The following is a 21848-nucleotide window of genomic DNA, read 5'->3' on the forward strand; positions in this document are numbered from 1 at the left end:
GATGTATTGGGGCAGAGTACCCCTTTAATACTTTTCAAATGGTATTCAGACTGTGAAACATGCAAATAGGAAGCAGTAATCTCCAGAGAAACACTTACTCTCTGTCAATGACAAGGCACTGTGTGTCATCCTCTTCAGCTATGATGTTAGCAGAGCGGACATCCTCACTTAAAAAGAAGGACAGCATGAGAAATTAGTCATTGGACATTTCATTAGGGCTGTTTTCTGCCTCTTGTGTCGTTGTTTCCATCATCTGATTATTGATCAGATGAGAAGAACGCAGTGGAGAGAATGGGATTTCGAGACATCGCCCTCGCTCTGGTGACACAAGTCTAACTGCATAGCACAGTATCTGTGATCATTTTATATTCTTTTTATTAGTTCTTATGTAAGTGATTTGCCCCTAGCAACATTCAAGTAAATTACTTCTTTTGATTCACCGAAAAGCTACAATTGTTTTTGTCTTGTAATGTTATTCCTCTCAATAGTTTTTTATGTGAACAACTTTAAGTATTGAACAAATAGCTAGTAGAATTAAATCTAAACAGATTTCCCCATGAATGTAAGTTATAACACATTGCTAAGATACCAAAGCTAACTCATCATGAAAGTCAACCACTAGACCATGTGGCCGAAATGCTAGTAACACAGTGTCCACTTCTTGACCTGTTGGGAGTGGAACTGTAGACATACTGCATACTTCCCATTGAAAACAATAGGGCTGAGTCGCAGTTTTTCCATAGTGGTAATGTGTGTAAAAAGCACCAGAGAACAAAACACTATCATTCTAGGGATTGGCAAACATCTCTAAAATAAGAAAATATTTTCTTCATAGCTTAATGTATCAAAATGTGTTTCATGACATGACCAGCATAGGGAAAAGCTACCATACAAGTGCTACAGACATTTACACACATACCACTGAACCTGTCAAGTTTACAGATCATGGTCTGTAACACAATAATTGTCAAGTTAAAGTTTGCTACATTTGTATTTGAACTTTGGTACCCTTTTATATGATTTGCAAGATCACAGAGTTTATGTACAGCTTAAAAACATATTCCTCTCTGTTATTATGGTTCTAAGACAGGGCAAGAATGCAGGTAGGGAGCAATTGGTTCATGCCCCCAGTCCCTGGCATGGTGATGATTTAGGGGCCATCCTTTCTGCTAGTTCTCTCTAACCACCCCACTCAACATTTTCTAGTTAAACCATTAGCTATCCCTTTATAATTCATATGCTACTTAACTATGGGAACCCCATACTTGGAAAATGATGATCTCTTTATGGCTGTTTAGTGATTCTAAACATCTGAGATCAGGTAGCCATGCATGAGGCTCTATGTAAGTCACTAGCTCAGTTGCTGCTATAACTTTCATAGTCTAAAGCCTTGCAGTATGACCTCTCCTACATGTGGTTGTAATAGGGTTTCAGTTGAGTTCTGGGTCTAAAACGTTAGTTGGAGGCCCCCACTAAATTACTATCCTGTCTTGCTCCAAAAAGACCCATAGTGTAGGGATAAGGAATACTTATAAGAAAACAGATAAGACAGCAAATTGCTGCTGCATGGGTAAATTACTCATCTGGCTAAAGTTAAGAAAAAAAGACATAAAAACGTGTTGATATTTACAACAGTGATTTTAATAGCTTATACCCTCCTCTGGTTTAGAAACCGAGCAGCACAATGCCATTTAGCTTCATGCCACGTGAGAAGACATGGTAGCTGGAGGGCCCTGTTACAGCTTGTGCAGTGGAGCCTAACAGCATCAAGTTATGCCTTTGGATGTGACAATTTGTAGCCCTCACAATGGTTGCAATTCCCCTTTTCCCCCCCTAGAGAACCGAATAACTTGCTTGAGCTAGAAGGTTTCATTCCTTCATTGTTCTGAAATGGCTATGATAAAGTATGTTAGGGGAGAATATGGCTTTTGCATAAGGATATACCCGCAATAAAAGTCTGAACTGTACCTGATTAATGCTTTCTCTCCAAAGTAATCCCCAACTCCTAGTGTTTTGATCTCTTGTGGTTCCTGAACCCCTTCCACTGCTTGCGTCACACACACCTAGGCAAAATAAATAAATGAAAACCGTAAAAGGTAAACAACAAACTTTAGCTTATTTGTAATCTCTCCCCATGACTGCAATAGTAATTTGTAATCTTTTTGGCCTACTGCCTTGTACTGAATCAATGAGGTCTTGGCCCATTGGACAATGGTGCTCATCGGAAGCCTGTGTTGTTTTGAAGTGCAAATGGATGCATTAACAGTATAAAAGGTTGTACTGGTTGGTCCTGCCCTATGTTTGTACAGCTGTTTTGTTCTTTAATGAGCCTTTTTTATATTTTGTCATTGAGAAAATCAGCTTCCATGAGAACAGAGCAGTTGCCAGATGAGCCTACAACATATTGTTTACAAGGAATCCCGAGAGCCCGCACTTGCAGGTCTGTTCATGCCTATTTGAATCTTTTATTTTCATGCAGAAAACCACCTCAAATCCAACCAGACTCCTAATTACTTAAATGAGGAACTGGCATATCACTTGCAAATGTGAGCGCCAACCACATTTCATTTATATCAACACCAGAAGGGGCTATGTTCAATATGAGCAGCTTATAAAGTCAGCTCTAATTCCAATCACTGCCAGCAAATAGGTCTGCGGGAAAGAAAGAGATTGCTATCTCATCCACCCGAATGATTAGCACAGCCGGATCAGTATGTTTGTAAACATGAAGCTTCTGTGCTGAGACTATACCAATTCTATTCTTACTGGGAACTGTGCACAGGCATTTTATTCCAGGTCCTGCCATGTACGGTCATCTGTACCATACAAAAGAGAGAAGGATAAAATCTAACACTATGGGCTATTTTTCTTATGATTCCTACTTCAGTATGACACATCCGATCTTTACAAAGCTTATAGTATGCGGTGGCCCAGTACAGGAGTTATACCCCTGTACCCTTGCTGCCCTGTCACGCAGCCTCCCTGCAGTGTCCCCTGGGCCCCAACACCTGTCCCCTTATGTATATATATTTTCTGCCGTGTGTTATACCGTAAAATGTAAATAAGAGTTTTATTGCTTTAAGAAATGTTAACATGTGATCACCAGTTGTCATGTGAGTTGTCACGTGACTGTAATCACGTGAGGTACCAGTGACCATGTGACCTAAGGGTGACCTATGGGACCCCTCCTAGTCTCCCCCATATAAGCCCTGGGTGGAGTTAGCTTTCTCTCTTATGCTCTTGATTTCCAGTTAAGTCTTTGCTGAGGTCCAGTGCAGTCAAGTCCTAGAGTGTGTCTGGAGTCCATAGGAAACCTAAAATGCATCCTGCAGCCACAAGACTTCAAGTCTACAAGTAAGCTGCAGTCACAGCTTAGTCAGTCTCAAGTCAAGTTAAGTCAGTCACAGTCATCTATTGTCAAGTCAGAGTGGCCTGCACTAAAATTGTCCAAATCGACTGCAACTCCCAGCAAGCCCTTAAAGCGTACCCATCAGATCCAACTATTTTTTTTTAAATATATCACTCAGTACCTAATCCTGACCATGTACATCTAATTTTTATGTGTCTAGCACCTTTTTATTACACTTTTAATTTAGCTCGCTAGTCTGAATTCCTCCAAAGGGAGGAGGCATGGCCTCACTGTGCAGGTCTCCGCCCCCTCCCTCAGTATGCTATCTGCTCACATCTCCCTTAGCATTAGCAAAACTACAACTCCCCGCATTTCCTCACTGACAGTAGTGGGACACAAGATGACAGTGGGAGGATTCTTCCTCTAGCTGTGAGCCCTGCGCTCACAGCTGTCAATCAAGGAAGAGTGTTCATGACATAGGTGATGATGCATGGACACAGCAGGGCTAGTATGTGTCCAAGAAGGCAGGGGAGGCAGTTGTTTGACTGTCTTTTTCAGTATGAAATACTGAAAATTTTCTAATGAAAGCAATTGCAAAACCTATTTTGCATGCTTTACAACATATCAAAAGTTTTATCTGAGAGTGTCCATTTGAGGTCTCTGAAGTCACTGAACACCTCCATGGGCCTGGCTGAACTGTATAGACTGTTCCATATGTCACTCAGTAAAGCTACCATTGTCTGTTACTTGGCGTCGGCGTCATTATTGCCCCCGTGACTAGCCCAGGATCCAGCGGTATACCTTTGGGTGGTATCGAGGAAAAACCACGCCCTGGCATCACAAATACAAGGGGTTAACGCCATCTGCCCCTAGGGTAATTCCATCTGCCCTGCATCACACCTTCTACCCCAAGTATTTGTACCAATAAGGCTGGATTCACATCACATTATACCAGTATGTTGCTGGTATACATTGCAAACCTTTCAAAAAGGTATGCTAATGCATACTGCAATGTACTGACAGTGGCCCCATTCAGTTTAATGGTTCAAGTGTAGTTAGTTAGTTACTATGTGTGGACTATATTTTGGATGTACATGGTTATTAAGTGGGGTCTGGTTGACCTTATTACGTGAGACGATCATCATTCGTTAACTGATGGCTTTATTTTGCCTTGCTAAAAAAATCCTGGTTTGACAGGAATCAGTGTGCTGAGTGGAGAATCCTGCGATCGTTCATGTAGCCCTCTCCACACTTGTAGCCCTCCCCACATGAGGGGCATCTGTACTACATTTGTTGGCCCATAGGACTGTAAATGAACATATATGTGCCCGAGTATGGTCACTTTTTTACTGTGTTCGGCCCATTAAGGTACCTTAAAAATTAAAGACTAGTCATACCCACTTGCCTGACCCCTCCCCCCCCCTCTTGCTAATGCTAGGGTGCTCAGATTTCTGTAGCGCATCCACTTAAAAAAGGCAACAGTGAAGGAACAGACCTTATTTTTTAATGCACCCTGACCTCTTTTAATATTTTTTTACATTTTTTTTTTTTATACATAACCCTTTAGATACCCTAGTCAAGAGTGGTTGCAGCATCTAAGTAGTTAGAGAAAGGGAGGAGGTTCCCTCAGTCACATTTGCTGATGGGTTATGCTGATAGCCAGGAGCTTAATGAAGGTCCCTTCGGTCTGTTTTCTTAGTATACCTATTAGGTCCTGTGTTGCACTAACAGGCATAATATACTGCAGTACTTATAATATACATATATGCATTTATTTGAATTGCAGTGTACAATATGCACGATAAAGTCCAAACATCTAATACTCTTTAAAAAATTGATAAATTTCAGAATTGTTTGTGTTTCATCCCCAAAAATATGCAACATTGTACACCAAGATGATGCTGTTGAAAAATACTATCCCTCTTATGTTTACATTGACTAAAAATAAAAAAGTTAAGGCTCTCTAAACGCACAAATGAAAAAGGAAAAAACTAAACAGCTGCATCCTCATAGCGCAAAATAACTGGAGTAAATCCTATTAAATCCGGATAAATCCTATTAAATGAATGCAACGCTTTCATCTTTCCTGAGCTGCTGGTGTGAACAACATGTGGCTAGGATGTGATGAGGGCATATGTTATTATTCTAGGGGCAGATGGCATTAACGCCTTGTATTTTTGATGCCAGGGCGTGGTTTAGCCTCTGCACCACCTGAAGGTATGCTGCTGGATCCTGGGCTAGGCGTGGGGCAAATAATGACTCCGACGGCAAGTTACGGAACAACGGCAGCTTTACGGAGGTAGACAGGTGTAATAGTCTTGAAAGCTCAGTTAGGCCCAAGGAGGTGACTAACTAAGACTCTAGGGCTCGCCCTGACTTAAAGTGGATTTGGACAATTTGCTGCAGGCCCACGCTGAGTTGGTACAGACTGATCTTGACTGACTTGACTAGACTGACTTCACCCCATATGTAGCTTACTAGGTTTTGACGTTCACCTGTGGGGCACTGGAATAGTGGAAGCTTAGGACACCAGCCACTCTCTTAGGACTTGCCTTACTGTTCCTCAACATGTAAGAACTGAACTGCACTAGCTAGCTCCTCCCAGGGTTTATATGGGGGAGACTCTGAAGGGGTCCCATAGGTCACCCTATTAGTCACGTGATCACTGGTACCTTCCTTGGTCACAACACTTGGTAACAGTATTTAAAGGCACATAACAGTATAAAGACATTATGATAGATAACACAAGGTATAATTAACCATTTACATTACATAGATTAAAGAGAGACTCAGGGGACACCACAATAGAGTCCGCCTGACAGGACAGCAAGGGTACATGGGTGCAACTCCTGTTCTGGGCCACCACAAGCAGATATGTGCTTTATAGTAAGCACCTGGACATACTGTAAATTTTAGAATACCTAAAATAGTAAAAGACGCATTTACTTCTATGGAAGAGTGTTGTGAGCATGCTCTGTGACCTGTACTGTGTCCTGTGCAAGGAGGGGGAGGTATTCTATTATTTGTGCTTATTGTCAATGGTGTGATCCTCTGTTACTTCCTTTCATCACTATAATAAAGATGTTACTTTTTATTGTGATGATAATAAGAAGACCGTTCCCTTAGTGTACACAGAACAAGAGTGTGAAAACTGCGCCATGTTTAAGACCATGTTTAATATAAAAAAAGGGGTTATCCAGCCAAAGAGCAGCACCTGCATTCAATATGGGGCTGCATCTCCAGTCTCAGAAAGCTCTTTGTTTCCGGGACTGGGGACGTGAAGTAACATCACGCCCCTTGTGACGTCACACCATGCCGCCACTATTTATGTCTATGTCTATAGACATGAATCAAGGGGGAGATCTCAGAGAGATCGCAAGGGTCCCAGCAGCGGGCCCCTGCAATCAGATATCTTACCCTTATCCTTTGGATAGGGGATAAGATGTCTTTGGCCTGATAACCCCTTTAATTTCGAACAGTGGGTAATGTTCTGATGCTAGACTTGCTATTTCAGAGATGTGGCAATAGCTGGTTTAGAGGTAGCAGTTACACCTGCAATCTGGTGCCTGAAGCAGCTCAAGGGCCCCTCAGGGTCACATAAGGTGGGGGTTTTTATTACAGATTTTGCAATAGGGTCAAGCAGATTCAAGTTATAACTTAAAGGACATCTGTAGTGCAATATAACTTACCGAAGGATAGGTGATAAGTTCTAGATCGCGGGGGTTCCAAGCGCTGGTGCCCCCCGCGATCTCTTGGACGGGGCCACGGCAGTCTGCAGAAAGTACAGTGTTGTCCCCAGCAGAAAGCTGTGGCAAACAGGCCCCCTTCATGTTTCTCTGTGGGATACATGGAGGGGGCATGTTGGATGCCGCGTCATGCGTGGACGGAATGCCCGCTTTACAGCATACTATGGGGGCCTTGTCCAGGAGATCGCCCCACTACAGATGTCCTTTAAAGCAATGATACCCAGGGGTTACCATCCAAATCAGTCTCTTATTTTACACTGGACAAGAATTTCACATCAAACATTTTGTTTCAATAGGATTAATTTTTACCTTTCCTTTGGCAATTATGAAGAACGTGTTGCCCTCTTCCCCTTCTCTGATGATATAATCCCCTTTGTCATAAAAGTCCTGCAGAGTAAAAATGTTAAGGTTTGATTTAGAGAAACGCAATCAGGAGATGTGTGTGGGTGATAATCAGAGAAACAAAGGATCTGCTTTCTGCATCGTGATTATGGCCGAGACCTTGTGCCCTACACTGTCCAGCTATATAGCTCTTGACAATAGTCTCATGATGGTACGGCTGATGCCAAGCACCTACAGCAATCTACTCAGATAATTATGGTGATTGCTGTTCTTCACTATTTTCTAGCAATTTATTTTACAAATATTAAAATTAACAGACTTAATTGCTAGAACTGTTAGATTTAAAGAACACCCTTCACCACCCCTGACATGTCTGTATAAGCAAATAATTGTATTATGCATGAAAAAATTATTCCTCAGCATCTTTCCTTAGAACTTTGTGTTGTTTCCCTGTTAGCCATCCTAGACTTGTATTATAGGAGTACTGTGGTGCAGGAACACTTGTCCCATATCCAAAGAAGTCGGTCCCCCTGCGATCTCCTACCTGGCACCCTGTCTCTCCTCAGGAACGTAGCGTATTGCCCACCGCTTGAAGCGGCCCAACACGCCCCCTCCATGTATTTCTTTGCTGTATCTCCAGCTGTCTTATAGAAATACATGAAGGGGGTGTGTTGGCCGTCGCTTCGTGCAGGGGTTGACGCACTCCGTTCGTGGGGAGAGCCGGGGTGCCATACAGGAGATCGCGGGGGGTCCCAGTGAACCCCCCCATCGAGATCAGACTCTTATCTCCTATGCTTCAGTCTGATCCATCGAACAAAGGCAACTGGGAAGAGTGTCGCACTGGTGATCAGGAACAGGATATTTGAGGCACTGGAGGAGCAGTGGGAGAGAAGTAAAAGTGTTTGTATTTTCAAAATGCCGCAATTCTGGTCAGGAATTTTAATAACAATAAGTTAAATTCCGGAGTACCCCTTTAACCCTATCAGATCCTAAGTACATTTCAAGGTGTCCATATCAGTTTAAGATGCAAACAGTATACATATAGTTAAAGAGAATCTGACAGCGATCCAGCGTGCATTGTAGGCGGGGAGCCAGCTCACCGAGCTTCCCTGCCTCATCCATATTCTGCCTGCGGTCACTAGGACGTGAGAGCCAGTGGGGGGAGATCTTTATGTGTCACTGAAGCATCACTACACCCGACTACCGGGTGTAGTGAGGCAGCAGCGCCTCCCCTGTTCTAGTAACGTGAGAGTGAAGAATTTGAATAATTAACCCCTTAAGGACGCAGGACGTAAATGTACGTCCTGGTGAGGTGGTACTTAACGCACCAGGACGTACATTTACGTCCTAAGCATAACCGCGGGCATCGGAGCGATGCCTGTGTCATGCGCGGCTGATCCCGGCTGCTGATCGCAGCCAGGGACCCGCCGGCAATGGCCGACGCCCGCGATCTCGCGGGCGTCCGCCATTAACCCCTCAGGTGCCGGGATCAATACAGATCCCGGCATCTGCGGGAGTTCGCGATTAAAATGAACGATCGGATCGCCCGCAGCGCTGCTGCGGGGATCCGATCATTCATAACGCCGCACGGAGGTCCCCTCTCCTTCCTCCGTGCGGCTCCCGGCGTCTCCTGCTCTGGTCTGTGATCGAGCAGACCAGAGCAGGAGATGACCCATAATACTGATCTGTTCTATGTCCTATACATAGAACAGATCAGTATTAGCAATCATGGTATTGCTATGAATAGTCCCCTATGGGGACTATTCAAGTGTAAAAAAAAATGTTAAAAAATGTAAAAGTAAAAGTAAAAAAAAAGTGAAAAATCCCCTCCCCCAATAAAAAAGTAAAACGTCCGTTTTTTCCTATTTTACCCCTAAAAAGCGTAAAAAACTTTTTTTATAGACATATTTGGTATCGCCGCGTGCGTAAATGTCCGAACTATTAAAATAAAATGTTAATGATCCCGTACGGTGAACGGCGTGAACGAAAAAAAATTAAAAAAGTCCAAAATTCCTACTTTTTTAATACATTTTATTAAAAAAAAAATTATAAAAAATGTATTAAAAGTTTTTTATATACAAATGTGGTATCAAAAAAAAGTACAGATCATGGCGCAAAAAATGAGCCCCCATACCGCCGCTTATACGGAAAAATAAAAAAGTTATAGGTCATCAAAATAAAGGGATTATAAACGTACTAATTTGGTTAAAAAGTTTGTGATTTTTTTTAAGCGCAACAATAATATAAAAGTATATAATAATGGGTATCATTTTAATCTTATTGACCCTCAGAATAAAGAACACATGTCATTTTTACCAGAAATTGTACGGCGTGAAAACAAAACCTTCCAAAATTAGCAAAATTGCGTTTTTCGTTTTAATTTCCCCACAAAAATAGTGTTTTTTGGTTGCGCCATACATTTTATGATATAATGAGTGATGTCATTACAAAGGACAACTGGTCGCGCAAAAAACAAGCCCTCATACTAGTCTGTGGATGAAAATATAAAAGAGTTATGATTTTTAGAAGGCGAGGAGGAAAAAATGAAAACGTAAAAATTAAATTGTCTGAGTCCTTAAGGCCAAAATGGGCTGAGTCCTTAAGGGGTTAAGACAGGAGCAGGCCGGAGGTGGAATATAGATGAGGCAAGGGAGCTCGGACAGCCGGCTTCCTGCCTGCGGTCACTAGGACGTGAGAGCCAGCGGGGGGAGATCTTTATGTGTCACTGAAGCATCACTACACCCGACTTCCGGGTGTAGCGAGGCAGCAGCGCCTCCCCTGTTCTAGTAACGTGAGAGTGAAGAATTTGAATAATTAAGACAGGAGCAGGCCGGAGATGGAATATAGATGAGGCAAGGGAGCTCGGCCAGCCAGCTTCCTGCCTCCAATGCTCCCTGGAGCACAATATGAATAGAAGTATTCACTAATATGAGCCTGCACAGAAGGCACAGATTAAGGTAATTGACCCCTCATTTTACAGATATTCACCCGAATTATAACCCAGTATATTGCGTTTACTGTGGGTGAACCAGCTGTCAGAACTACTGTTCTGTTTTCACAATTTCACAACCATTCACACTAGTTTCTACCTGAAAACACAAACACACAATGGTACCAATTTCACATAAAGCCAATCAGCCTAATGGGCTTCAAAACATTGCCAAAACTGCTGTTCAGAAGCCCCCATAGAGAAAGAGTGGGGCGAGATTGCTGGGATCTCCATTCATTATGAAAATAGAGAGAAATCATACCTCCAATTGACTGGAGAGCCGCAGGTGTGCAAATCCAGCCTCCTTTTATTATCTAAGGAGCTTCCAAACATTGCAGAGTGCTGAGCTGTACAGAAGCCCCTTAGAAAAAGTTTGGAGCACTGGCCATGCACACACAGTATGTGCCATCAATTTAGGGGCACAATTTCCGTCCATTCTCATAATCGGCGGTGGTCCCAGTGGACGGGCCATTACCAATCAGCATGTTTTTGCATATTCTGTGGATAGGGAATGACTATTGGAGATGGGAATACCCCTTTAAGCAATATGTGTACATGCATACACAAGGATTCTCCACCAAAATTTATCCCATAGTTGGTACAATACTCCAGTATGGCATTCTACATATGTCTCTTCTATAGAATAATCTATTTAAACTAGAACTGCAACAATGTTGTACACCAGAAATGTGCATTTGTATATTGAGAGCATGCCTATGACTGTTTAACCTCAAGCACATAAGAAAAAGCTAAATAAAAATTCAAATCAGTAACCCATTCAGTGGATTATGTGAAGTTTCTTATGGAGAATAAGTCATTTGCTCAGTAAGGGACAAAGAATTAGTCAAGCAACGCTGCTCTCACCAGCCACTAAATTGTGATTGCTCTTTATTGTTAATGAGGAGTTTGCTGACATTATGCCATGTCAGCACAGTCTTACATTTTCACTCTATGAACACTGAAATTTTAATCACACTTCATCCTACAGGTTGTTAAATAATGTGACTGACTAATGACTTGGGGACAACAAAGGTCTATAGGTATCTTCTTCTAGACCAGAGAGAACACAGACTACTTTGATTAATTGCACTCATTATGAGGAACCCTTTATGAGCCCAGAATGCCCTACAACTGTGCTAATATATATAGTTTAACCCCTTAATGCAGACTGCCACACATGAACAGTAGCTGTGTTTTAAAATATATTGAAGCAAGCTCAGGAGCTAAGCTCCATAGATGGTGGGTGCCGGTTGCTATAAGCAGATGGCACTCACTGTCAATGATCAACATTAGCTGATGTTGGTTATTTAACCTGCTAAATGTCATGTTCAATAGCAATTGCAGTATTTAAAAGGCTAAATGACAGATGCTGCACCGGTCAGGTGCCCTGTCAGCCTATGCTGATCAGTCAACTATTGCAGTCTCTAGTATGTGATAAAGTACAGTTCTTTCTACCAGATACCAAGGCAGGGATAATCCTTATCTGTGTGCACTGTTGCTCTATTTCCATATTCTGCCTTTCAGCTGTACAACAAAGCTGTTAAATGATTTGAAAAAAGACTTGGTCTACACACTGCATTGGGCTGCACATTGTTCCGCCATGGTCGACATACTGCATTCACACAGAGATCATGGGCGCTGGGCAGGAGATCACATGGGGGAAGGTTTCCCAGTGGTCGGATGCCCCGCAATCTGAAACTTATCTTCTCCTGAAGATAGGGGGATACATTTTTTGATACTGGACTACTCCTTCAATAAACATATTCAAGAGAAGTGGACCCAGTACTAACCCAAGCACTACCCCACTTGTAACTATAAAAGACAGTCAGCGCTCCATAGTGTGATACCATTGTTGTACAGAGGGATTAATGTAGGTGGATATTGCTCTTACCACAGTGGGTTACACTCCACCAAGTGCAATAATGGATCAAGATGTAGAAAATTAATAAGGTGTCAGCAGCCACTCCTCATCTGATCAGATATAGCCAAAATAACAGTAGAACTCCAAGGTGTGGACGGGATACACGGGCGCTCGACAGCCAGGTAGCAGGATAAAATGTTTATTCACCCATAATGCAACACGTTTCACAGCACAGCTGCTTCATCAGGCATTGATGCCTGATGAAGCAGCTGTGCTGTGAAACGCAATGTATTATGGGTGAATAAAAATTTGATCCTGCTACCTGGTTGTTGAGCGCCCATGTATCCCGTCCACACCTTGGAGTTCTACTGTTATTTTGGCCACTTGTTACTATAACCCAACCAGAGTAAGTTCAATTGATACCCACCCTCTGCTTCCCATCACTGAGCCAGTTACTAACTCATTTACATATGTTATTTTCATTACAAAAAATAGTCCAGAATGGCTTGTCTGAGGAAATTTTCAAATATTTTACATACAGTATATGAACTATCAAGCCTATGGTTTCCAGGGTCACTTTTTGATCCCTTGTTGTTAACCTGTCACTCTTACAGCAAGGAGATGATTCCACTATGTCTCAATCTGTACAATAAAGCTGAGCTAAGAAATATTTATCATATGGATTTTATTATCTGTATAATACAAAAAATACCCAAACAAATCCTTTTCTAAGTCCAAACCTGATTTAAATGATATGTAATTTTGTGATGATATATTCCCTTAAAGAATTTACATTTTAGTAGAACATTCTACAAATCTGAATCTAAGGAATATTGAAAGGATACAGTATATACTCAGCATGTGATATGGGAATAGCAGGGCTAATATTGAAGGAGCTCAGATGCTAATGCAGATTATAATCATAATCTGATCACATAGCTCTGAGAAGCAGTGGAAGCATTTTATAAGATATTTTAATCACCTTAAAAAGCTCAGACAGGCCAGATTTACACAGTTAATAGAGCCACAATACTTTGCAGCTTTAAGCCACACCAGATTTAGTAGCCACATGTGTTCATATGTCTGAATGATATTGTGTAGCCTGTTTAGTTTCTGAAAATATGAGAAGTTATATTAGGCTATGTTCATATTTATAAAGTGCAATATGTCAATGAAATACTGGCAAAAAGGTATTCTGTGGTATACCACCGCAGCATGCCCACAGTAGGCCCATTGATTTTAATAAACTGAATGTTGTCTATTATTTATTTTTTGTCTAAATGTATACTTAGTACACTTAGAAGTAAGGTAGACTACACTTTTGAGTCCAACAAAAAACATGTAAGTTTGGAAAACAAATGAAGTATAGTAACTATTAGACAACATTCAGTCCAATATAGTAAAAGGTGACATGCTGTAATATCTGTTGGAATACTCAGCGGTCGGACCCCCATGATCTAAACCTTATCTCTTAAGGATAAATATTAAACAGAAAAGCCCAACTTGATGTTTCAGTGTCCATTAATGATATATCTCCTTTAACCCGTCAAGGTCCAATCCCATTTTCCACTTAAGAACCAGAGCATTTCTTGCACATCTGACCACTGTCAATTTAAGCATTAAAGGGGTACTCCGGTGCTTAGACATCTTATCCCCTATCCAAAGGATAGGGGATAAGATGCCTGATCGAGGGAGTCCCGCCGCTGGGGACCCCCGTGATCTTGCACGCGGCACCCCATTTGTAATCAGTCCCCGGAGCGTGTTCGCTCCGGGACTGATTACCGGCGACTACAGGGCGGGTGGTGTGTGATGTAACGCCCCCGCCCCCGTGTGTTGTCACACTCCGCCCCTCATTGCAAGCCTACGGGAGGGGGCATGACAGCTGTCACACCCCCTCCCGTAGGCTGGCATTGAGGGGCGGAGCTTGACATCACACGGGGGCAGGGGCGTGACGTCACACGCTGCCCGCCCTGTAGTCGCCGGTAATCAATCCCGGAGCGAACACGCTCTGGGGACTGATTACAAATGGGGTGCCGCGTGCAAGATCACAGGGGTCCCCAGCGGCGGGACTCCCTCGATCAGGCATCTTATCCCCTATCCTTTGGATAAGGGATGAGATGTCTAATCACCGGAGTACCCCTTTAATAACTCTGGGATGCTTTTACTTATGAATTTGATTCCGAGATTGTTTTTTCGTGACATATTTTGCTTTAACATAGTGGTAAATTTTCATCGATACTTGCATCATTTCTTGGTGAAAAATGTGAAAATTTCATGAAAAATTTAAAAATTTAGCATTTTTCTAACTTTGAAGCTCTCTGCTTGTAAGGAAATTATACATTCCAAATACATTTTATATTGATTCACATGTACAATATGTCTACTGTAATGATGCTGAATGTGGATCCACTGACCTGTGTGGCTGATGACACGGGCCCTATCAGGGAGCAGAGTCTAAGGTGCCGCTGGTCTTCACCAGAGCCAGCTGCAAGGCAGGATGGATTTGCTGCTTCAGGCGACATCCAGGTCGCTACCCCTGATACGACTCGACCACACAGGTAGTTGGGCAAGGTGAAGTACAGTAGGATGAGGCAGAGGCGTAGTCGGACTTAGCAGAAGGTCAAGGCAGGCGGCAAAGGTGCGCAGTCAAATAACGTAGCGGAAGGGTCAGAACACGGGCAAGGAAAATGGCACTGAAGATCCAGCATGGAATAGTGGGAGATGCAGGCACTTATAGAATAGTGTCAGGTGTTTCATATAATTATGGGCGTACTGGCCCTTTAAATTTCAGAGCTCCAGCGCACACGTGCCCTAGGAGACAGGAATGCACACGCCGGAACTGAAAGGCAGGAGGAAGAAGCAGCAGAGGTGCGTGATAAGTGATGGGCTGAGATTTGCATGCGGGCGTTTCCCGCGATGCGAGTCCCAGCCCGCCGGCAGCAGGGGAGAGGGGGACAGTATACTCACAGCCAGGGGAAGTGGCCGGAGCGCAAGGTGTAACATCTACTTTATGTTAGCATCATAAACTTGACATGTTTTTACTTTTGAAAGACATCAGTGGGCTTCAAAGTTCAGAAGCAATTTTCAAATTTTTCAAAAAATTTTCAATATCGGAATTTTTCAGAACCAATTCAGTTTTGAAGTTGATTTGAAGGGCCTTCATATTAAAAATACCCCATAAATAACCCCATTATAGAAATTGCACCCCTCAAAGTATTCATGATGACATTTACAAAGTGTGTTAACCCTTTAGGTGTTTCACAGGAATAGCAGCAATCTGAAGGAGAAAATTCAAAATCTTCATTTTTTACACTTGCATGTTCTTGTAGACCCAGTTTTGTGAATTTTTACAAGGGCTAATAGGAGAAAAAGCCCACCAAAATTTGTAACGCAATTTCTCTTGAGTAAGGAAATACCTCACATGTGTATGTCACGTGTTCGGTGGGTGCAGTAGAGGGCTCAGAAGGGAAGGAGCGACATTGGGATTTTGGAGAGTGAATATTGCTGAAATGGTTTTTGGGGGGGCATGTTACATTTAGGAAGCCCCTATGGTGCCAGAACAGCAAAAAAAAAAAAAAAAAAAACACATGGCATACTATTATGGAAACTACACCCCTCAAGGCACGGAACAAGGGGTCCAGGGAGCCTTCACACCCCACAGGTGTTTGACGACTTTTTGTTAAAGTCGGATGTTTAAATGAAAAGTATTTTTTTTCACTAAAGTGCAGTTTTCCACCAAAATGTATCATTTTTATAAAGGGTAATGGGAGAAAATGCCCCCCCAAAATGTGTAACCCCATCTCTTCTGAGTATGGAAATAGCCCATGTTAGGACGTAAAATGCTCTGCGGGCGAACTACAATGCTCAGAAGAGAAGAAGTCAATTTGGCTTTTGAAATGCAAATTTTGCTGAAATGGTTTTTGGGGGGCATTTCGCATTTAGGAAGCCCCTATTTGTTTGGAATGGAAGTCAGGGGCCATGTGCATTTACAAAGCCCCCTCGTGGTGCCAGTACCATGGACCCCCCTACATGTGACCCCATTTTGGAAACTACACCCCTCACAGAATTCAATAAGGGGTGCAGTAAGCATTTACACCCCACTGGTGTTTCACAGATCTTTAACCCCTTAAGGACTCAGGGTTTTTCAGTTTTTGCACTTTCGTTTTTTCCTCCTTACCTTTTAAAAATCATAACCCTTTCAATTTTCCACCTAAAAATCCATATTATGGCTTATTTTTTGCATAACCAATTCTACTTTGCAGTGACATTAGTCATTTTACCCAAAAATTCACGGCAAAACAGAAACAAAAATCATTGTGCGGCAAAATCGAAGAAAAAATACCATTTTGTAACTTTTGGAGGCTTCCGTTTCTACGCAGTGCATATTTCGGTACAAATTACACCTTATAATTATTCTGTTGGTCCATACGGTTAAAATGATACCCTACTTATATAGGTTTGATTTTGTCGCACTTCTGGAAAAAATCATAACTACATGCAGGAAAATGTAGACGTTTACAAATGTCATTTTCTGACCCCTATAACTTTTTTATTTTTCCACGTATAGGGCGGTATGAGGACTCATTTTTTGCGCCATGATCTGAAGTTTTTATCGTTATGATGTTTGTTTTGATCGGACTTTTTGATCACTTTTTATTCATTTTTTAATGGTATAAAAAGTGACCAAAAATACGCTTTTTTTGACTTTGGAATTTTTTTGCGCGTACGCCATTGACCGAGTGGTTTAATTAATGATATATTTTTATAGTTCGGACATTTACACACACGGCGATACCACATATGTTTATTCTTTTTTTTACACTGTTTTATTTTTTTTATGGGACCAATAACACTGCACACACCAATAACACTGCACACACTGATCTCTTGCACAGATCACTGGCGTGTATTAACACGCCTGTGATCAGTGTTATCGGCGCTTGACTGCTCCTGCCTGGATCTCAGGCATGGAGCAGTCATTTGTCGATCGGACACCGAGGGGGCAGGTAAGGGCCCTCCCGGTGTCCTGTAAGCTGTTCGGGACGCCGCGATTTCGCTGCGGCGGTCCCGAACAGCCCGACTGAGCAGTCGGGCCACTTTCACTTTCACTTTAGAAGCGGCGGTCAGCTTTGACCGCCGCTTCTAAAGGGTTAATACTGCACATCGCCGCGATCGGCGATGTGTGGTATTAGCCGCGGGTCCCGGCCATTGATGAGTGCCGAGACGATATGATGCGGGATTGTTTCATATTGCGTGAGCCGGCGCAGGACGAAAATATATGTCCTGTGTCGTTAAGGGGTTAAAAAAGGGGGCTGTGCAAATGAAAAATTACAACTGTGGGGTGTAAATGCTCACTTCACCCATAATGTGAGTGGTGTAGTTTCAAAATGGGGTCACAAGTGGGGGGTCCATTGTTCTGGCACTTTCGGGGCTTTGTAAACACACGTTTCCTTCAATTCCGGACAAATTTTCTCTCCAAAAGCCCAATGGCGCTCCTTCTCTTCTGAGCATTGTAATTCACCCACAGAGCACATAAATCCACATATGGGGTATGTTCTTACTCTGTAGAAATGGGGTTACAAATTTTGGAAGGCTTTTTTTATCCTATTTTCCATTGTGAAAATGAAAAATTTAGAGTAACACTAGCATTTTAGTAAAAAAAATATATATATTTTTAATTTCCTATCCAACTTCAACGCAAATCCGTCAAACACCTGTGGGGTGTTAGGGTGCACTATACCCCTTGTTACGTTCCGTGAGGGGTTTAGTTTTCAAAATTGGGTCACGTGTGGGTATTTATTTTTTTGCATTCATGTCAGAACCGCTGTAAAATCACCAATTTAGGCCTCAAATGTACATAGTGCGCTCTCACTACTGAGCCTTGTTGTGAGTCCGCAGAGCATTTTACGCCCACATATGGGGTACTTCCGTACTCAGGAATAATTGCGTTACAAACTTTGGGGGTCTTTTTTTTCCTTTTACCTTTTGTGAAAATAAAAAGTAGGGGGCAACACAAGCATGTTGTTACGCCGAGCGCTCCGGGTCCCTGCTCCTCCCCGGAGCGCTCACGGCGTCTCTCTCCCTGCAGCGCCCCGGTCAGACCCGCTGACCGGGAGCGCTGCACTGACTTTGCCGGCAGGGATGCGATTCGCATAGCGGGGCGCGCCCGCTCGTGAATCGCATCCCAAGTCACTTACCCGTCCCGGTCCCCGGCTGTCATGTGCTGGCGCGCGCGGCTCCGCTCTCTAGGGCGCGCGCGCGCCAGCTCTCTGAGACTTAAAGGGCCAGTGCACCAATGATTGGTGCCTGGCCCAATTAGCCTGATTAGCTTCCACCTGCTCCCTGGCTCTTTCACCTCACTTCCCCTGCACTCCCTTGCCGGATCTTGTTGCCTTGTGCCAGTGAAAGCGTTTAGTGTTTTCCAAAGCCTGTGTTACCAGATCTCCTGCTTTCCATATTGACTACGAACCTTGACGCCTGCCCCGACCTTCTGCTACGTCTGACCTTGCCTCTGCCTAGTCCTTCTGTCCCACGCCTTCTCAGCAGTCAGCGAGGTTGAGCCGTTGCTAGTGGATACGACCTGATTGCTACTGCCGCAGCAAGACCATCCCGCTTTGCGGCGGGCTCTGGTGAACACCAGTAGCCTCTTAGAACTGGTCCACCGGCACGGTCCACGCCAATCCCTCGCTGACACAGTGGATCCACAACCAGCTAGCCGAATCGTGACAGTAGATCCGGCCATGGATCCCGCTGAGGTGCCGCTGCCAAGTCTCGCTGACCTTACCACGGTGGTCGCTCAGCAATCGCAGCATTTTGCCCAACAAGGACAGCAGCTGTCGCAGTTGACCGCCACGTTACAGCAACTTCTGCCTCTGCTACAGCAGCAACCATCTCCTCCGCAGCTCCTGCACCTCCTCCACCTCCTCCGCAGCGAGTGGCCGCCCTTAGCCTCCGCTTGTCCCTGCCGGACAAATTTGATGGGGACTCTAGACTCTGCCGTGGATTTTTGTCTTAATGTTCCCTGCATATGGAGATGTTGTCGGACCTATTTCCTACAGAACGGTCTAAGGTGGCGTTCGTAGTGAGCCTTCTTTCTGGAAAGACCTTGTCTTGGGCCACACCGCTCTGGGACCGCAATGATCCTGCCACAGCCACAGTCCAGTCCTTCTTCGCCGAAGTCCGTAGTGTCTTCGAGGAACCAGCCCGAGCTTCTTCTGCCGAGACTGCCCTGCTGAACCTGGTCCAGGGTAATTCTTCAGTAGGCGAGTACGCCATCCAATTTCGTACTCTCGCTTCCGAATTATCTTGGAATAACGATGCTCTCTGCGCGACCTTTAAAAAAGGCCTATCCAGTAAGATCAAGGATGTGCTGGCCGCACGAGAGATTCCTGCCAACCTGCAAGAACTTATCCATTTGGCCACCCGCATTGACATGCGTTTTTCTGAGATACACCAGGAGCTCCGCCAGGAAAAAGACCTAGATCTCTGGGCACCTCTCCCACAGTATCCTTTGCAATCTACGCCTGTGCCTCCCGCTGAGGAGGCCATGCAAGTGGATCGGTCTCGCCTGACCCAGGAAGAGAGGAATCGCCGTAGGGAAGAAAATCTTTGTCTGTACTGTGCCAGTACCGAACATTTCTTGGTGGATTGCCCTATTCGTCCTCCACGTCTAGGAAACGCACGCACGCACCCAGCTCACGTGGGTGTAGCGTCTTTTGGTACGAAGTCTGCTTCTCCACGTCTCACGGTGCCCGTGCGGATTTCTCCTTCTGCCAACTCCTCCCTCTCAGCCGTGGCCTGCTTGGACTCTGGTGCCTCTGGGAATTTTATTCTGGAGTCTTTGGTGAATAAGTTCTGCATCCCGGTGACTCGTCTCGTCAAGCCGCTCTACATTTCCGCGGTCAACGGAGTTAGATTGGATTGCACCGTGCGTTACCGCACAAAACCCCTCTTAATGTGCATTGGACCCCATCACGAAAAGATTGACTTTTTCGTCCTTCCCAACTGCACCTCTGAAGTCCTCCTCGGTCTGCCATGGCTCCAGCTTCATTCTCCCACCCTTGACTGGACCACCGGGGAGATCAAGAATTGGGGCTCTGCTTGCCACAAGAAATGCCTCTCCTCCCCTCCCAGTCCCGTCAGGCAAGCCTCAGTGCCTTCTCCTACACCTGGTCTCCCCAAGGCTTATCAAGACTGTGACTTGCCTCCTCGTGGCCCCCGTCCTGGTGACACTCTGCCCCGTGCCAAGCTTCACCCTCTGCCCTCCCTCCCCATTCCCACTCCTGCTGTACTGCCTGCCTTTGAGGAAACCCTACATTCACCGGTGTCCTTGTCCCATGTGAAGCAGTTGCCGGACAAAAAAAGGGGGAGACCTAAGGGGGGGTACTGTTACGCCGAGCGCTCCGGGTCCCTGCTCCTCCCCGGAGCGCTCAGGGCGTCTCTCTCCCTGCAGCGCCCCGGTCATACCCGCTGACCGGGAGCGCTGCACTGACATTGCCGGCGGGGATGCGATTCGCATAGCGGGACGCGTCCGCTCGCGAATCGCATCCCAAGTCACTTACCCGTCCCGGTCCCCGGCTGTCATGTGCTGGCGCGCGCGGCTCCGCTCTCTAGGGCGCACGCGCGCCAGCTCCCTGAGACTTAAAGGGCCAGTGCACCAATGATTGGTGCCTGGCCCAATTAGCCGATTAGCTTCCACCTGCTCCCTGGCTATTTCACCTCACTTCCCCTGCACTCCCTTGCCGGATCTTGTTGCCATGTGCCAGTGAAAGCGTTTAGTGTTGTCCAAAGCCTGTGTTACCAGATCTCCTGCTTTCCATATTGACTACGAACCTTGCCGCCTGCCCTGACCTTCTGCTACGTCTGACCTTGCCTCTGCCTAGTCCGTCTGTCCCACGCCTTCTCAGCAGTCAGCGAGGTTGAGCCGTTGCTAGTGGATACGACCTGGTTGCTACTGCCGCAGCAAGACCATCCCGCTTTGCGGCGGGCTCTGGTGAACACCAGTAGCCTCTTAGAACCGGTCCACTGGCACGGTCCACGCCAATCCCTCGCTGACACAGTGGATCCATAACCAGCTAGCCGAATCGTGACACATGTTAGTGTAATTTGTTTTAATTTTTTACACTAACAGGCTTGTGTAGACCCCCAACTTTTCCTTTTCATAAGGGGTAAAAGGAGAAAAAGCCCCCTAAAATGTGTAGTGCAATTGCTCCCAAATACCCCATATGTGGCCCTAAACTGTTTCCTTGAAATACGACAGGACTCTACAATGAGAGAGCGCCATGCACATTTGAGGACTAAATTAGGGATTGCATAGGGGTGGACATAGGGGTATTCTACACCAATGATTCCCAAACAGGGTACCTCCCGCTGTTGCTAAACTCCCAGCATGCCTGGACCGTCAGTGGCTGTCCGGAAATGCTGGGAGTTGTTGTTTAGCAACAGCTTGAGGCTCCGTTTTGGAAACACTGCCGTATGAAGGGGGTGTATATGTAGTGTTTTACCCTTTATTATGTGTTAGTGTAGTGTAGTGTTTTTAGGGTACATTCGCACTAGCGGGGG

At 44.6% G+C, this 21848-nt stretch overlaps 1 protein-coding gene across 1 annotated transcript in view; it reads right to left on the reverse strand.

Moving 5' to 3' along the window:
• LOC130282437 (cGMP-dependent protein kinase 2-like) overlaps nucleotides 1-21848 on the reverse strand; it is a 201128-nt gene that overhangs the window by 74321 nt on the left and 104959 nt on the right. Inside the window, exons 7-9 of the mRNA XM_056530692.1 lie at nucleotides 7405-7482; nucleotides 1969-2063; nucleotides 99-167 (exon numbers count right to left, since the gene is read on the reverse strand). Of these exons, the coding sequence (XP_056386667.1) occupies nucleotides 99-167; nucleotides 1969-2063; nucleotides 7405-7482 (242 nt within the window). The remainder of the gene's footprint in view (nucleotides 1-98; nucleotides 168-1968; nucleotides 2064-7404; nucleotides 7483-21848) is intronic.

This window comes from Hyla sarda, chromosome 7 (assembly GCF_029499605.1).
Source record: "Hyla sarda isolate aHylSar1 chromosome 7, aHylSar1.hap1, whole genome shotgun sequence".
NCBI classification, from domain to species: Eukaryota; Metazoa; Chordata; class Amphibia; order Anura; family Hylidae; genus Hyla; species Hyla sarda.